This window comes from Patagioenas fasciata, chromosome 3 (genome assembly GCF_037038585.1).
Source record: "Patagioenas fasciata isolate bPatFas1 chromosome 3, bPatFas1.hap1, whole genome shotgun sequence".
Classification (NCBI taxonomy): domain Eukaryota; kingdom Metazoa; phylum Chordata; class Aves; order Columbiformes; family Columbidae; genus Patagioenas; species Patagioenas fasciata.
The window spans coordinates 25,222,282-25,238,254 of NC_092522.1; the positions used below are offsets into that span (position 1 = coordinate 25,222,282).

At 45.6% G+C, this 15,973-nt stretch overlaps 1 protein-coding gene across 2 annotated transcripts in view; it reads left to right on the forward strand.

The window, feature by feature from the left end:
- DUSP10 (dual specificity phosphatase 10) overlaps nt 1–11,130 on the forward strand; it is a 44,689-nt gene extending 33,559 nt beyond the window's left edge. For both annotated transcript variants that reach the window (XM_065835625.2, XM_065835623.2), the window contains exons 3-4: nt 5,510–5,887; nt 8,838–11,130. In XM_065835625.2, the coding sequence (XP_065691697.1) occupies nt 5,510–5,887; nt 8,838–9,103 (644 nt within the window). In that variant the 3' untranslated portion in view covers nt 9,104–11,130. The remainder of the gene's footprint in view (nt 1–5,509; nt 5,888–8,837) is intronic.
- Nucleotides 11,131–15,973: the final 4,843 nt, after the last annotated feature.

A 15,973-nucleotide genomic window follows, 5' to 3' on the forward strand; every position in this document is an offset into this window, starting at 1 on the left:
GTTTGCTGTGTTGGTACTGACAGGATCCATGCCAAGTGAGTGTTTTAAAACTTGGCTTTCTTCCTGAGTGAGTGAACTTTTTGGTGACCAGAACCCCAGTATTGCTGAATTTTCTGCTGTTCCCCCACAAAAGCCCAGCAATTCGAGAGTAGGGGAAGTTATAGACTGAACATCCCTTCTGCTGATACTTCACAGTATCTTGGGATTTCTGTTCTTTTTGCGCATGTGTGCATGTGGGTTTTGTTTTTTTTTTTTTTTGAGATGGCTTTGTGGTATTGTAATCGAGGATGAGCAGATCCAGAAATCCGCCTGGACAGCTTTGAAAGCTGCATAAAAGGTCTGTTTGTCTCCCAGGACCACGTGTTCTGTCTAAATGTGGATCCCGCATCTGCAGTCTGTCATGTATAAAAATATGTTCCTGTTTGTAATTGTAGCGGGAACACCCAGTACCTGCCCCGCTCAGAACAAAGTATGGCCTTGCCGATGAGGTAATGCAAAGGTATTGCTTTATGGTGAGGGTATTTCATGGTAACTGCCTCTCTGTATACCTTCTTGCTATAGGGGGAACAAGGTCACTTAATCCCTTTACAGTGGGGCAAGAGCCTGTTTCCAGATAAGAAACATATTGCAAATTACCAAAACATGTTGTAAACCCACATCCTGGTTTGTTTATAGTCACGCATCCATAGAACAGCAGCGACAGTTGAAAGAGGTGCCAAAGAAGACACAGAGAAAGAGGGCAGGTGTTACTGTGCTACTGGTGCTTTAATTCTCAATCTTCTCTTAGGAAAAAAAAAAAATCACAAAAATAAAATGTGTGGATAAGGTTTGTTTTTCTTGCTTTCTTTGAAGATTAGTGTTTCTATTGCAAGGTCGCGGTCCCTTGTAAAAGCTGGTTGCCTAGTTTCTGCCGTACCTTTTGTGCCTGTTTGCATTGTGTTCGCCCTCTTCCGATGGTAAATGACAGACGCCCTGTTTGGCATGGCTTTTATGCAAGCACCATGCTGCTGTCTTTTTTTATTTGTTCGGAGCTGCTCTGGCTCTTGTCCAGCTGCTCACCTGGCCTCTTGGTGCTGGTGCAAGCCCCAGGCTCCTGGGTGGCTTCAGAGCTGAGAAATTTGTTTGCAGCTGCTGCCTGGGTGCTGCTCAGCGGGAGATTTTGAGGAGCATTAAGTGAGATGTTGATGGGCAGATGGCTGTGAAGAACTTGAACAAATAAGCGTGAATAGCTGAAGCACATACAGCGCTGACTTGAGACTTACTCAAAGTTTTGAGGTCTTGTACAATCTGAAGTCTGTTGCTCACTAACTGTTCTGGCAGGGCAGGATGTTAGAAGATGTCACACAGTGATAACTGCAAACGTATCTGGCTCTTGCATCAGTGGTGAGCAAAAGCCCTCGATCTTCTGTTGTGTTCCACTAGATTGTAGGCAAGACCATCTGCTGTGAAGGGTCGTGCTTCATTGATTCATCTCTCTATGGAAGAAATACCTTGGGTTCCCCACTGCACTGGGCATCTTTGCATGTCCATCTTCATTGGGATTTGGGTATGTTCAGCTGCCTGAAAGCCTGCCCGGCAGCTGTTTGGAGCAGAGCATGCACAAAAGCACTTGGTATGTTCTCAGCATCCATGCGTGGGCTGCATCAAACTGGCTGGGGCGGTTCAGGCTTTTTGCTGTGCTTTGGTTATTAAAACTCTGTGGTGTGTTTAAAGCTAGAAGAGGCAGGTTACAAGCATGACATTCTGTAGAAGTGAATGTTGGTGGCTTATCTAGCTGCTGGCATTTTGGTTTGTCACTGAAGGTGACAACACAACTGAGTCAAGGCTTTGTGGCCATAATTCAGACCACACTGCTGTGCATGCTACTGGTCTTTCCTGGTAGATACATTATGTTATTGCCTCTCTGTTTAGGCTGCCTTTATAAGCTTATAGCTTACTTTTATGCTTTTAGACTTCTACCAGGTTGTGCTTCTCCACACCCCTGTTACTGCCTTCTGTAGTGCTTCCTTCATGTCCCAGCTTTGGGAAGGCCTGAGCAGCTTCAACCACCAAGCAGCTTCTGTTACAACCACGAGTGGAGTCTCTGCATCCATGCTTTGAGCTTCCTCGTGATCTGGAGTTGCTGTCAGTAGCAGTGGTATGTCTTGGTCATTGCTGAGTTTAATGAATCAACTCTTTAGACTAGGGTTGCAGTAGCTATGTGTTGGCCCCCTCTCTGCTTACACCATGTTCTCTCCCACCTCCTCCCTCCCACTGCACAAAACTTTAAATGCTGGTATGGCAGCTGCTTGACAAAGGAATACAGATGCACTTGAGTACCTTGTATGTTGTATTTACCTTCATGTGGAAAACCCATCCCTCTTAGACTCTTTCTAACTAGTCATAATGAATTTTGCTTGGACTTTTTTTGGGAAGTAGTCTCAAACTTTAGAAAAACCTGAGCATTATGCATGCATGAGCTCCACTGAAATTACACTAGTGCCTCATAAATCAGCTAGGAGGAAGAATTGCGTGTGGTAAGCATGGTGGGAGTAGATTAAGGGAACAGCCCTCATGAGGTGTCTGGATCATGTTTTGGGACCTGTGTAACTTGTATGTCTGTGCAGATCTAAAATAAGCTTCTGCTGCTGGCTTCAGAGCTCAGCTTCCCTGCGTGACTGCATCTTGCTGCTTCCTTTCTGGGTACCAGTGTTCTCATCCAGTCCTCTCTTGCTCACATCTCTGAGCCTGTCAGGTTAGTAATCCTCTTCACAGTAATGTGTTGTTTCAGGGACGTTTGCTCTGAGAGCCGCTTGGGTATGGTACTTTCAATGTTGCTTGAACTGACTTTTTAACTCCCTACGCACATAAGGGAAGAGAACAAGGAGAAAGGGGTATGTGGACTGACATTACAAAAGATGACCTCTTCACTGGCAAATGTCAGGAAAGAAATTGTGGGTGAGGCTATTGTATGTTTGGGTACTGCACTTGTTTTGGCATCTTCCACATGGCATATTTGCAGTTGCCTTCCCATCCTTTGACCTGATACTCCTGCTGGAGTGGTGGGGATTGCCCTATACGCTTTGATCTCTTCTGGGTAACAAAGAAGCTCTGCACAGTGTAAGGTTTATTATCCTTCCTGTTCTCATCTGCTGGACAAAGCTCACACTGAGGAAGTGTTGGCAACAGGAGTAATGGTGTCTTCTGGCCAACAGAGCAGGCAGAGGCCCCAGAAGGAGGACATAGGTGGTGAGGAAAGAGCTTGCTGTAGACTCTCCTGCTCTGCTGTCTCTTACAAGTCAACTGGTGAAGCAGGATGGTGTCTCCACACCATCAGCATATCTGTACCTGAGGGATGAAGCTACCTCTGCCTATGGCCACTTACTCCCAGAGGGCTGCAGGAGATGTGGAAAGTGAGTGTTGGCTCTGGAGTCAGTAGAGCAACTGATTTTTTTTTTCAGGGGTTTTCTTTGGAATCTGAGTGTGCTCTGTTTATTGCTTAATGTTTAAGCTGAATGGATTGCTTGCCTATACAGAAGGATGGGGATGTGGGCTAGGGCTTAGTCTTTAGCTCAGACTCTAAGCAGGGCTGTTGGTTTGGATGAGACTTCAGACATTTTAGCTAGGGACCATAGTCTTGTTTGTTTTCTTGAGCAGACCGAGATGACTTCTCAGACCCTCTCAAGGCCAGGTGCTGCAGTTGGCAGTCAAGCTCAGATTTTTTTTTTGTCATTTTTCTTCCTTCTATCTGCTCCCCTGTTGTAACAACTTATTGAGAGGCAGATCTGTTTGCTCTGTGTCCTGTAGGCAGTGAGGCAGTGGGAATACTCTGTTTTGTGGGCAATTCAAGGGTTTCTGGGAAAACTAGTCACTAGCAGCATGTGAAGGACAGAAGTCTGGACATTCAAAAGGGCATTTGCATTAGAGGCGCTCATATGGTTGTAATTTACTCTGTTTGTCGTGCTCATCGAGTGCTGCGTAGGGCACAGAGATGGCCCTGGGTGGGTCCCACCCTATGGACAGGCACATGGACATTTGGAGCTGCAGTACTCAACACATAGGCATCGAAGTCTGTTGCTGTGTCTGATCCAGAGCCCGTGTGACAGCTTGTTTTGCTCTCTTCTAAAATCTTCCTGTGCTAGATCATGGTGAAAGAACGTGTAGAAGACAACCTTTTTTTTTTTTTTTTCTATTTTTAAAAATAACATTACTGGGATGGTGACATTCAGCATTAATTTTGGCTAGTGTAGCTCTTTCTAGTAACTTCAGCATAGCTCTCCCCCTTCCTGGGATATTTTTTTTTTTTTGGCTTGCATTTAACAAAGTGCAATTGAGTCTGAACACTTGGCCCATCTCAATGCATTGCATCCAAGCATCCCAGTACAACACAAACGTGCGCTTTTTTGCGGGCAAGGCAGGGGGGAATATGTGGCTGTGTTTCTCCTCTTTCCGCCTTTTTCTTTTGGAGGAGCCACCTGTTAGCATTACATCAGCGGCTCCCAGGAACGCGGCCTCTGACCAAAGGCCTTACACAAAGTAGTTCTTCTTGTATTGTTTGCGCTCAAAGAGCTGATGTCATGCCAGCTGATGTCATTGTGTGCTTTGTGTAATTGCTATGGAAACTGGGCAGGTGGGGAGCCTGGGGCTGATGTAATTGCCGAATGAGGTGTAGAAAGATGGTCTGCTTTTCTTGCTCCAGTTCTGTGGAGCCACCCTCCTGAGGGAAGGGAAGGAAAAAAAAAGGGGGTGTAAATGCTGCTTGAAAAAGTCAGTGAAATGTGCAATAGTGCCAGGGGAGGCACAAGCCAAGAAAAATTGCTTTTCTCTCCCCCTTGGATCCATTTCCCAATCCATATTAATGTCCTAAAAATAACTCTTGCTAGATATTTTCAGGCAACCTGGGGCAGAAAAAGAACTGTCTGCCACATGTTATATGAACACCTTGGTTGCTGTTAGATTACAAGGAGCGGTTTTCTTCTGGCTGCACAAATGCATATGTACTGGTGCCCAGAGCAATGCCCCTGCTCGGGGGAGCTGGGTGGGGGGATGCCCTGGGGGGCTGCCCCTGGTGTGCAGATCTGCTGTGAACAGGTAAAGCTGAAAGACGGTCCCAGCTGGCTCACTGCTCTGTTCGGGTGTGCTGTGAGCCTGTTTGCTCGTAGTTTTGGCAATGTTTTCCTTCTTGAAAAAATGCCTTTTGTATATTTTTTTCCTCCTCTCTGCCTTCTCCCATGGGCTTGTAGGTGAGGCAGCCCCTGCACGCTGATGTTGCTCAGAGACATGTTTGTGAGCCTGTTTCTTGGCATTGTCAGCCTCATGGAAGGGAGGTCAATGTGTGCCATTGATTCATGCCACCCTTGCTGTTGGTGGCCATGCCCAGCATCAGTCACTTTGATAGCTGTGGTGGTGGGGACAATAGAACCAGCTCCAGTCCTGGTGGCGCCAGCATGTGCTGTGAAGAAAGGTGGGTCCAAAGCATCATTGACCTTGGGGCCTCTAACCAAAATATCTGCTTGGTCTCTCTTCCCAGGAGGACTCAGCGGTTTCAAGCAGAACCACGAAAACCTCTGTGATAACTCCCTCCAGCTGCAAGAATGCCCAGAGGGGGGAGGAGGGGGTGGCGCGTCTGCTGTGCCCCCCACGCTACCTCAGTCCATCCCCACCACGCCGGACATTGAGAATGCTGAGCTCACCCCCATCCTGCCCTTCCTCTTCCTCGGAAACGAGCATGATGCTCAGGACTTGGAGAAAATGCAGAGGTTGAACATCGGCTACGTAATCAATGTGACCACCCACCTGCCCCTGTACCACTACGAGAAAGGCCTATTCAACTACAAGCGGCTCCCGGCCACTGACAGCAACAAGCAGAATCTCAGGCAGTATTTTGAAGAGGCTTTTGAGTTCATTGGTAATTACCCTTGACTGGAAATACTCCTGTATTTTTTTACCTGTTGTAAGAATCTGGAGTGAATTTTATGCTTTACTAACTACCCTGAAGGCCATGTAAGGCCTTATTTACTTTTGTTCAGGTTGTCAGAAATGCTGAGCATCTCGTGTTTCTACTTATTCTCATCTCTAGTGCATCCAGTTAAGTAGCCTGGCGGTACGATTTTATCCATTGATAGTGGTGCTAGCCTCTAGGCCTTGAAATTCAGGAAACACCACAAAACTGAGAGTGGTGTCACCCCTTCTTACTGATTCTTTTGCATTCCTAGTCTCTACAGTGGCTTCCAGCCAACTTTTCATAGGAACTATTTTTAATCATGGCTGAGTCTTTCCTAACTTAATTTCATGAGAAAATTGACAAACTTCCACACTTCACTTGTTCTACTCTTAGATTTATAACTTCAGGCTGTATGTGTGGATAAGTAGATAGTGATGAAAACTTGTATTAATAAGCCTCAAAACCCTGTAGGCTGTGTGAGAGTTGACCACAGACATGCAGCTCCATCTGGTGTTGGGGAGGCTGCAGAAGAAACAGCCCAGCAACATTGCCCACATTGCTTTGAAACTCTACAATCCACACATCACAACCCTCAACCACATTTTAGGGTATATTCAGCTCTGTTTGGTCATCTAGTCGAGCCAGATGGCCTCTTTTGGCAGGACTGGTCAGTGAGGGCATCAACACAGGATACTGAAAGCTTTTTGAGGGCATTCTCTTGCCTCTTTCTGGGCACAGCTCCCTGCCATGCCTTTTGTAGCGTGAGTATGTGTCCTGAGAGGTTTTCTGAAATATGCTGGAGGGGGGCACAAATGATGTATAATTCTTTTTCTCATGTTGAGGCTGGGCTTGTCTAATTTCCAATAGTGGTGGATGAGACAATGGAAGGTTCTGTGCTGCATCACAGCCTGGGTGGACTTGGTGAAGTGGGCGTAGAGCTGTCTTTCTCCCTACCCTCAAATGGTGTTTGTGGCCTTTGAGCCACGGTGTGGGTACATGGCTCCTCTGAACCCTAAGCCTGCTTGGGCTGGCTCTGTGGGGTTGCTCCTGGGCTTGGGAAGGACTGGGCACCAGTCATGGCCCTGGGGCCCAGGGCAGGAGGTCCAAACTCAGTGTATTCTTCCAAACATGTCTGTGCTGTCTGTCTGGGCAGGTTCTTCCTGTTCAGAAGGAGACAGCTCTTCAACCTTGTCCTTCTGTGTGTGGGTTGACAGGAGCCATGTGACTTCCATGAAGGTGTATAGGCAAATCACTGCTTATGCTGCAGTTTGGATGGAGTGCAGCATTAAAGCTTGAGTGAGTCTTGCTGCTTAGAGCTTCTGCCAGGGGCCCTTGGGCTTGTCCTCTACAGTGCAGATGACCAAAGGATCTCTACTTAAAACCAATTTTTCCTTAGTGTTCCTAGCCCAACCCCAGCTCTACCAGTAGTGCTGTCAGCTCTGCAGACTGCTGATGAATGGGAAGGTGAATGCCCCTCTTTGAGGCCAAGGGAGAGGGAACCTCACTTTGATTTTTTGGGAGGAAAAGATGCATCAAGAAATCCAGTAAAACTTTGAGTTCATCAAGATGGGGAGATGCAGTAGGCTAAGATTACCTAAAGAAGCATCAGAGCTCTGAGGTCCTGTGGGACTGGGAGGGAGGTTTGTGCACCCAGCATCCCTATGATCTGCAGGATTAGAGCTCTCCAAACCACTGAAAGAGAGCATTTGGCTGATGACCTTACCAAGGGCAGAGAAAGCAGCCTTGCTCTGAAAAAGGTTTAGAAAGTGTTTCAAAGCCCATTTTACTTTCCTTTTTAGTAATTACAGCTTGAGGGTCTGTCTTTGTTTTTAATAAACAAATATTTCTCCATTGAGAGTTTCTTTTCCACAGCAAATTTAGCCAGCTGGGGAAGTAACTATTCAAAGCTTTCCCTTCCTCAGGGTAAACTTTAAATTGCATTTGAGATTTGGAAATGTTTGAATAGCAGATCATTGGCCTATGTTTCTTTAAATATGTCTGAAAAAAAAAAAAAGCATGACCAAACCCAGGTTTAGGTAAGACTAGAGCCATAGGAAGTGTAATCATCAACATTTCTCCAGGAACATGTGTCAAAATCAGTTAAGAGAGTTTCAGCTTTTCGAAATACTAACTGGCAAAAACGTCTAGAGGGAAGTTGGCTTCACTTCTGCTTTCACAATACAGGTTGAACATGTGGGGCAGGATGAACCATACTCTTGGTGGGGTTGGATTCATGCCAAAATCCACAAACTAAATTCCTCTTATGGATTAAAACAAAATAAATAGATTCAAATGTCACCCCTTGAAAGTTTTATCTCCTGTTTTGAAAGCAAGTTGTGGAAGATGAGTATGGTATGGTAGTGACTCTCTTCACTCTTGAGTCCTATTAACACATAATTCCAAGGGCTCTGTCCTCCCTAAATCCTGACCAGGTTGCATCCCTCTAAGTGATGTATCTTGGTGGAGAACCTGTGTGTGCGTGTGATTGTGTGTGTTGTCATTTCCCTCCCTCCTCACCTCGTCCTTTCCCCACCACTCCTAGCACGAAGCCCTGGAGGGGCAGCGCTCAGCAGAATGCGATGCTGTGCTCGATTCGCCAAGAGATGGCAAATCCCTTTTTCACACCACTGAAGGTGACCAAGTCAAAGCACACAGAGCTTGATATGCAGCAAGTGAGGAGTCAGAATTTAAGTCTTCTTTGCTGGCACTGAACTCTTGCTAAGGTATAAACTGGATCCAGCTCCTGCTTTTGTAGATGCACCACAGCAAAGTGCCATGTTGAAGCTCATTTCAAGAGTAGCTTTGTAATCAAGTAAAAGGACTCCTCACATTAAGTTATACTTAAGTGCACTGAGCTTTTTCTGTTTTACAAACTGGCAAAAATCTTACTTTCTTCTGTCTGTCTCATTTCCAGAGGAAGCTCATCAGTGTGGAAAAGGTCTCCTCATCCACTGCCAGGCTGGTGTCTCCCGATCTGCCACCATAGTTATCGCGTACTTAATGAAGCACACGCGCATGACCATGACGGATGCCTATAAATTTGTAAAAGGCAAACGACCAATTATTTCCCCTAACCTTAACTTTATGGGGCAGTTACTGGAGTTCGAAGAAGATCTAAACAATGGTGTCACGCCACGAATCCTCACACCAAAGCTGATCGGCGTGGAGACTGTCGTGTGACAGCGAAGCTGCAACAAGGTGGTCATTGAAGGAGTTAACCTATTCTTCACCTGATTAGGGGCAGTGACGGGTGGGTTGTGGGTTTTTCTTTTTAGCTTTCAAGGGGGGTTTTGTGGCAAACTTTGTGAATAAAAACCTTTTTTTGTAAGGAAAGGTTTTTAAAAGAGATCCAAGAACTTTGCTGCGTTTGGGATGCTGTTGTGATTTCCTTCCCAGACGCCGGCAGAGCAGGGAGGCATCAGAGCGAAAGAAGTACTTTTTAAAATCAGAAGAAGAAATTATATTGGGCTTTTTTTTTCTTTTTATTTTTCCCTACTTTCCAGCTACTTGTAGAGTTTATGGCTAAGTAGTCTGTGCAGGTTCATAGACTGAAGAAACCCAATTTGAAGATGAAACACAAGCAGCCAAAACAAAGCAGGAAGACACCTCTGTGAAACATAAGGGCCTTCGTTCTGCAAAGACTTTGCAAAAGATAACCTAGCTAAAGGCTCACCAATGCAAAGGAAATTGGAGCAGCTTAAAAAGGCTGCAAGGCACTTTTCACACTCCTGACTCAACTTAGACAAGGGAAAAAAAAATAAAGTTTATTTGGCGTGTTTCATCTTCCAGTTCTATTTTTCTATTTTGGGGTGTAAGGTTTTAACAGTAAAGGACTTTGATCATTCTATGCCATATGCCTTCACTGGCTTCTTGTGCAATAATAATTTGGGGTTTGTTTTGAGTGTTCAAACGAATTAGAGTTGGCTGCCCACTAATAATAAAATAATAGATTTTTCAAGTCTAATAGTGCAATGGCAGCCGGCTTGGTTCAGAAAGGAGAAATGAGAGCGATTATTTTGTTCCTTTATATGATTTTCGATCCTGGTTACAGTGCCATAAACCTTGTTACATATGTATATCAGAATGTACAAAAATTGAGAACGAGCAAAGTTTATTTAAAAATATTTTTCGCACAAAATATTGGTGTGTTTCAGTTGTCTATGTAAAAAAAAAAATTAATTTGATTATAAAACAACAAATCTTTGGAAAATGTGTGTCCTTTTATTTCTTTAGCAGTGTTCCATTTTCTTTCTATGGGATGGGTTTTAATTCTGTTGTTTTGTTTTGGGCTTTTTGTTGCAGTGTACATCTCCCTTTGACAAAACTGATCTCTCTTGTTTGGCATCTCCTCTTCAGTGTTTTGTTCCTGTCCTCTGCTGGTGGAACATGTTTTTCTTTATTTTCTACTGTACTTTCGCATCCTTCAATTTCTGTAACCGGATTTTTCTCTCCTGGAAGTACATTGGGTTTGAAGCCGTTCAGCTGAATTAGCACGGTTGGTGAGGGCTTTTTGAAACAGACGTGTTATTTCTACAGCTCAATAGCCATTTGGAAAAATAAGAAATAAACATTCTCCACTGATTCCTTTTCATCTTCCTGCATTTATCTTATGTTCTTTGTTATAAAATTATCCGGTTTCTAGAAATATGTTGGTCTTTTCTGTGCTTTTCCCTGGTCGCTCTATAGCCTGCTCCTTTAGTAACTCCGTGATCCCTGGGAATCCTCCTCCTGGGATTTTCCCCTCTCTTGCCCATCTTTCCTTCATCCCCCTCCTTTCCCAGCTGTGTTGGTGTTAAGTGTGGTGTGTATTGTAGGGCTGATGATTCTGCCTGACAGTGTCCCTTAGGTGGCTGACTTTTGCTTTATTTGTATTTATTATTATTTTTTTTTAATAATACGGTATAACCTGATCTCTTCTGAACTGTTACCAACTCTAAAGTTTATTTGTATGAGCCTAAAATGAGATTGAAAACTAATGTCATTTGCCGTGATTCTGTTGTGCAAACTGATACATGCCAGGAAGTGTGGTAGCAGCGAAGGTCTTTCTTAGATGGACTGAACCAAGTTTAAAACAGGACCTGTCAGAAAACTTAATGTATAATCACATTAGACATGTATATTTTTGTGGACATTTTACTTAAAATGTTGTTGCTATACAGATATTTTCTTGAAACTTATCCCTTTATTAAATTATTTTTCTACTGGAATTGATTTTTTTTTTTTCTTCAATCAATATTGGTCGTTTTGCTGAGATGCCCCTGGCAGCGAGCATTGCCCAAGCAGCACAACCTCTCAGACTGTGGCCACTCCTGGAGCCAGGGAGAAAGGGGCTGGAGAGAGAAGTCACCGTTTGCTGGCTGGAGCCTTCGTGCTCCAGGAGGAAGGAGGTTTGTCAGCAGAGATGGTCTCCTTTCCCTTGCGTTTGGACTCAATCTCTTCCAGCTGTTATCCATGGACCGCAGGTGCAGGTCGTTTGACAGCAGGGAGGAGGTTAGAAAACCTCTTTGTTTCTTGCTAGAGAAGCAGTAGCAGGGCTGGTTGGTCCTTGCAGGCTATGTTTGTGGCTGTAAGTACTGCATAACAGTGCTGATTCTCCACAGTGAAAATGGGTTATTTAGCAAGGGGACACAGCTCCTGTAAGAGCGAGGGGAAGGAGGACCAACAACAGGTCCTCCCTGTTTCTACTCTTTTCTTGGTTCCTGTGCTGAATGGCCTGATGTGAATGTCTCAAATGGGAGGAAGAATCCACCACGCTGAAGTGACAGCATCCTCTCTGCTTCAGCCTCTGCACTGCCTTGAATCAGGATCAAGTTTGTAGCCACGTAAGTTCTTGTGCTTGGGTCTTATTTAAGACCAGCCTGTGCAGCCCTGAGATGCTGTCAGCAGAGGATCCAGTGGGTTTGCCTTGGTGAGGCTGAGCAGTGCTGTTGAGTGTGCAAATGTAGAGTTTGGAGGGTTCACTCCCTGCTGCAGAAACCCATCAGCCTTTCTGTGCTCATCATGGTGAGCAGCAGTGCTTGAATTTGGTCTTCAGTGTCAAGAACTTGGAAATGATGGGGCAGAGCAATGTGAGGTGCTGTGAGCAGAGTTTGCTGTGGGTAGTGGAGATGGGCTGGATCAAACTCCTGCTTCGTGCCAACCAGTTCCCTTGGAGGGGATGGGACTGGGCTGGGGGAGAGGAGCTTGGGAGGGTGATGTCCTGCTGAAGGCAGCGCTGGGAAATGGCAGCCTGGGAATCACTTCACTGGGGGACAGACTGCGGAGGAACACTGATCATTATTTATATTTTTTCAGGCAGAATTTATTGAAGGATAGTGAATGATCACTGGACGTCTTTATGTCTGAGAGCAGGAAAGGTTCAGTTGATGTTTGTTATGAGTGTTACACCACCTGGGAGCTCTGCGTGTGAGCACATGTGTTGTACATTTCTCCTTTTCTGGTATCCAATACGATGCACTGCAGATATGTGTCTGTGTATCACTAGAAAGCCTCTGTCTGAGCATCATGTGCTCCTAGCCAGGAAAAAAAAAACCAAAACACCAACAAACAAACCTCTCATTTAGGGTGAAGTGAAGCTAAAGGGGTGGGGGCCACAGTTGCAAAGGAGTTGAAGCAGACAGAAGTGTTGCTTTTCCACAGAAACCTCCAGAAAGGTGATTTCTGATTTTTGAGGTCAGAATTGAGGCTTGATAACCAATCCTCTGTTCTTACCGCTGTCTGCACCACACGTCTAGCCTCTCCAAGGTGGGGCATAGTTAAAACAAAACAGAAATTGGGAAAGTCATTCAACAGCCTTTGCACATACGAGTGTCAGCAGGGACAGAACCTGCTTTTCCCTGCTCGACATTGGCATTGCATGCTTGTGTGAGATGTGTGCTACAATAGGTGTGCTGCTGGGAAATTGGTTACCTCATAACTTAATTTCCATTTCTCCCCTTCAGGAGCTTGGGGTAGACCCCTGAGTGCTTGTTTGTGAGACCATTGCCCTCGAGACCAGGGTCTCATGAGATCCAACTTGCAAAGCAAGGCAGGGTGCTCAGAGCGAGTGCTGCTTCTGGTTGTGAATTTACTTTCTACAAATGGGGAACTCTACCGAGTGGTGAACTGTCAGCATGTGAGGGTGTCAAGACCTGCTGTGCTTCTGTGAAAGCTAAAACTGTTCGTTTATGTTGCAAGCTATCTCACTTTTAAGGTTGGACTTTCAGAGCCAAGAGTTTGTTTAACTTACTGTGCAAAGTATAATATCTCATATGCTTTGTTCTTCTGGGTCACACTGGGGACCAGACTGAATCCCCCTTTTTGTCTTGGCAGTCGATTTTCTGAGGCTTCCCATGATTTTACCTCTTCACAAATGTTCTAACATCCTTTGAGGAAAGATGAATCAAAGGTCCCTCTCCTGCCTGCTTGACAGATCCAGGCTAAGAGTGTTTCAAGATAAAGCAATCGTGTAGGAAGTGCATTGTTGCCTTATGGTCACAAGATCTGCCAAGGGCTGGTTGTAGAGAGGTGTGTTCGAAAGCACAAGGAGGAGCTGATGAGACCGAGACAGGAGCCACAAAGGGTGTGGGAAAGTGCTGAGTAGACTGGGAGTGTTTTGGCCTCGGGTCCTGCTTGGCTATGGTGAAGGTGGCTCCTGGTGTGTGCACTACCAGCAGCAGGTTCCCTCTGGGAGCTGAAGGTGCTGATTCAGTAGGGAGGACAAAAATAAAGCCTGCTATCTCTTGACTGAGTTAAGGAGGTGATCAAAGAGAGATAACAAATGGTTGATGGCTGATTCATTAGCAGGTATCTGCTTTCCTGTGGCATGTTTGCCTGCTGCTCCTGGAGGTACCACGGAGGAGGTTACAGATGAGCAGGTTTGGAATGGTTTGAGCACAGCCTGACATCAGTAGCCAATAATTAGATCCGTGTTTTTTTCCCCCTAAACATGCTGCTTCTGGCAGCAAAGGGAGGTGGCTGACGCCGTGCCCTGTTCCCAGGAGCAATCTGGGGTACTGCCATCCCTGGCATCCTCCCGCCGCTGGGTGCAATATCAATCTCTCTGCTCAACTGGGTGCTGCTTTTGCTGAGGGGTTTCTTTCTTCTGCTATCTCCACTCCTTCTTTGGCCTCTTGTCCCAGTGGAGCATGAGATAGAGGAGCAGACTCCTTTCTTAGAATCATAGAACCATTTTGGTTGGAAGAAACCCTTAAGAACATCGAGTTCAACTATATCTAACTCTGGCACCAAAACGTGTCCCTAAGAAGGACACTGCTCCTTTCTTGTCTTGCTTTAGCTGTCTTCCGCATCTTTTCCAACCCTGTTATTCCTCAGACTAGAGGAAAGCAACTTAAAGCCAGTCATTTTCAAGGTGTTCTGCAGCAGAATGAACAGGAACCCTCTTTTCAGGAACCCTGGTGAGCTCCTGATTTGATCTGCGTATCATCCAGGCAGCATCTCTCCTATAGAGACAAGAGCCTGAGAGCTTCTCCTGCAGCAATTCATGCTTGCAACTGCCTCGTTACTAAAGACGAGGGATGCTGTTGGTGAGAGAAAATTATGTATTACAACCACCTGCTGAATCTCATGTGGGTCTCTAGCTGGCCCTGCCCATGGTGGGGATGACTGTCAGGTGTGCAATGAGCTGTAACTGGACTCAGTGTGCAGCCAGAAATCTCATAGTAACAGTCTGACTTAAATTCTCCACTGTGAGATGTGCATCTGTTTGGCGTGTTCGTGGGCTGTGATGTTTGTCAGATCGAGCACAGAGCCTGTGAGCTCCTGCCTCAAGGCTGGGTTCATCTCAGTGATGAGGAAAAAATAACCTAGAGCTTTATTCCTGGGGATAAGAGCTGCTCTATTTGGGAGAGTTCAGTGCAGTATAGAAACACTTAAGAAATACCTAACATAAATCGAGGAGTAAAGTTAAAACATAACAAACTATTTCTGCTAGAGAAAAGCACTAAACCAGAGGTTAAATGTCATTTCACTCATGCCTTGTCTTCACACTTCTGTACCTTAGCTTCTTTGGTTGTCTATATATAAGAGGTGACATTGGAGAGCATGGATTTATCACGAAGATTTATTTGTTATGGAGAGATGAAGGAGCTGTCTGTCACTTGGGGGTTTTGTATCAAGTTGCGCTTCTGGCAGGTGCCAGTGGAGCGTTTAAAGAAGATCACATTGTAGAGCAGAGTAGTAAGTTGCTATAAGGATGGACAGAGGTTTGCCTGTGGTGCAGGGACTCTGAACAGAGAGCCACTGAATTAGTAAGGTCTCTCTCTGATCCAGGACACATGCAGATAGAAAATGTCTATCCAGAGGTGCAGGCAGCAGCTTCCATGAGGGCAAGTTCTGGCCCTTTGTTAAAGTCCATGGGGGCAATGGAAGAGGATGCTGGTGTGAAAAGCTGTGAGATATTGGCAGCTGTGCTGAGGAGCTTGCCTGGAGCCATTTGTGTTTTATGAGGTCTGACAGTCCTGAATGAAGCTTTGCCCTGCGAGCATCCATCTGAAAGCTCTTTTCAAGGCATCCAGTTTCGATGCAGCACTGTGCATCTGCCTCACATTGCTTTGCTCTGCCTTGGAATACTCCAACACCCAAGACAAAACTTGTGCAGTTGCTGATAGTATTAACAGTCTGCAGGGATTCATTTCCAGTGGGAGCAAACAGGTGCCAAGGAGCACACTCACGGTTTGTGCTCCTTCCCCAAACCCTCATGGGTTTTCAGCTGCACTTCTCGAGTGGTGAGGGCCGTGGTGGCCACCAGGTCATGGTGTGCAGTCCAGCTGTGCTTCAGCTGTTGATCCTGCTGGAGTGTGACCTATGGAGAAACCCCTCTGGGCTTGGATCTTCTGGGTTTGGGTCTGTGACACTTCAGTGTGCTGGGCAGGATGTTGCTGCCAGGTGACTCGGCTGAGCTCCTGCCCATGCAGTACCAGTGATAAATCTCAGAAAGCTGGAAAGGAGAGCCCAGTTCCTACTTCAAATTTTTGGTGCATATTGAGGATTTGGCACACAGTCATGAATATGTAACCTTTGTCAGGGAATCGATGCAGGTTGAATGTTTAT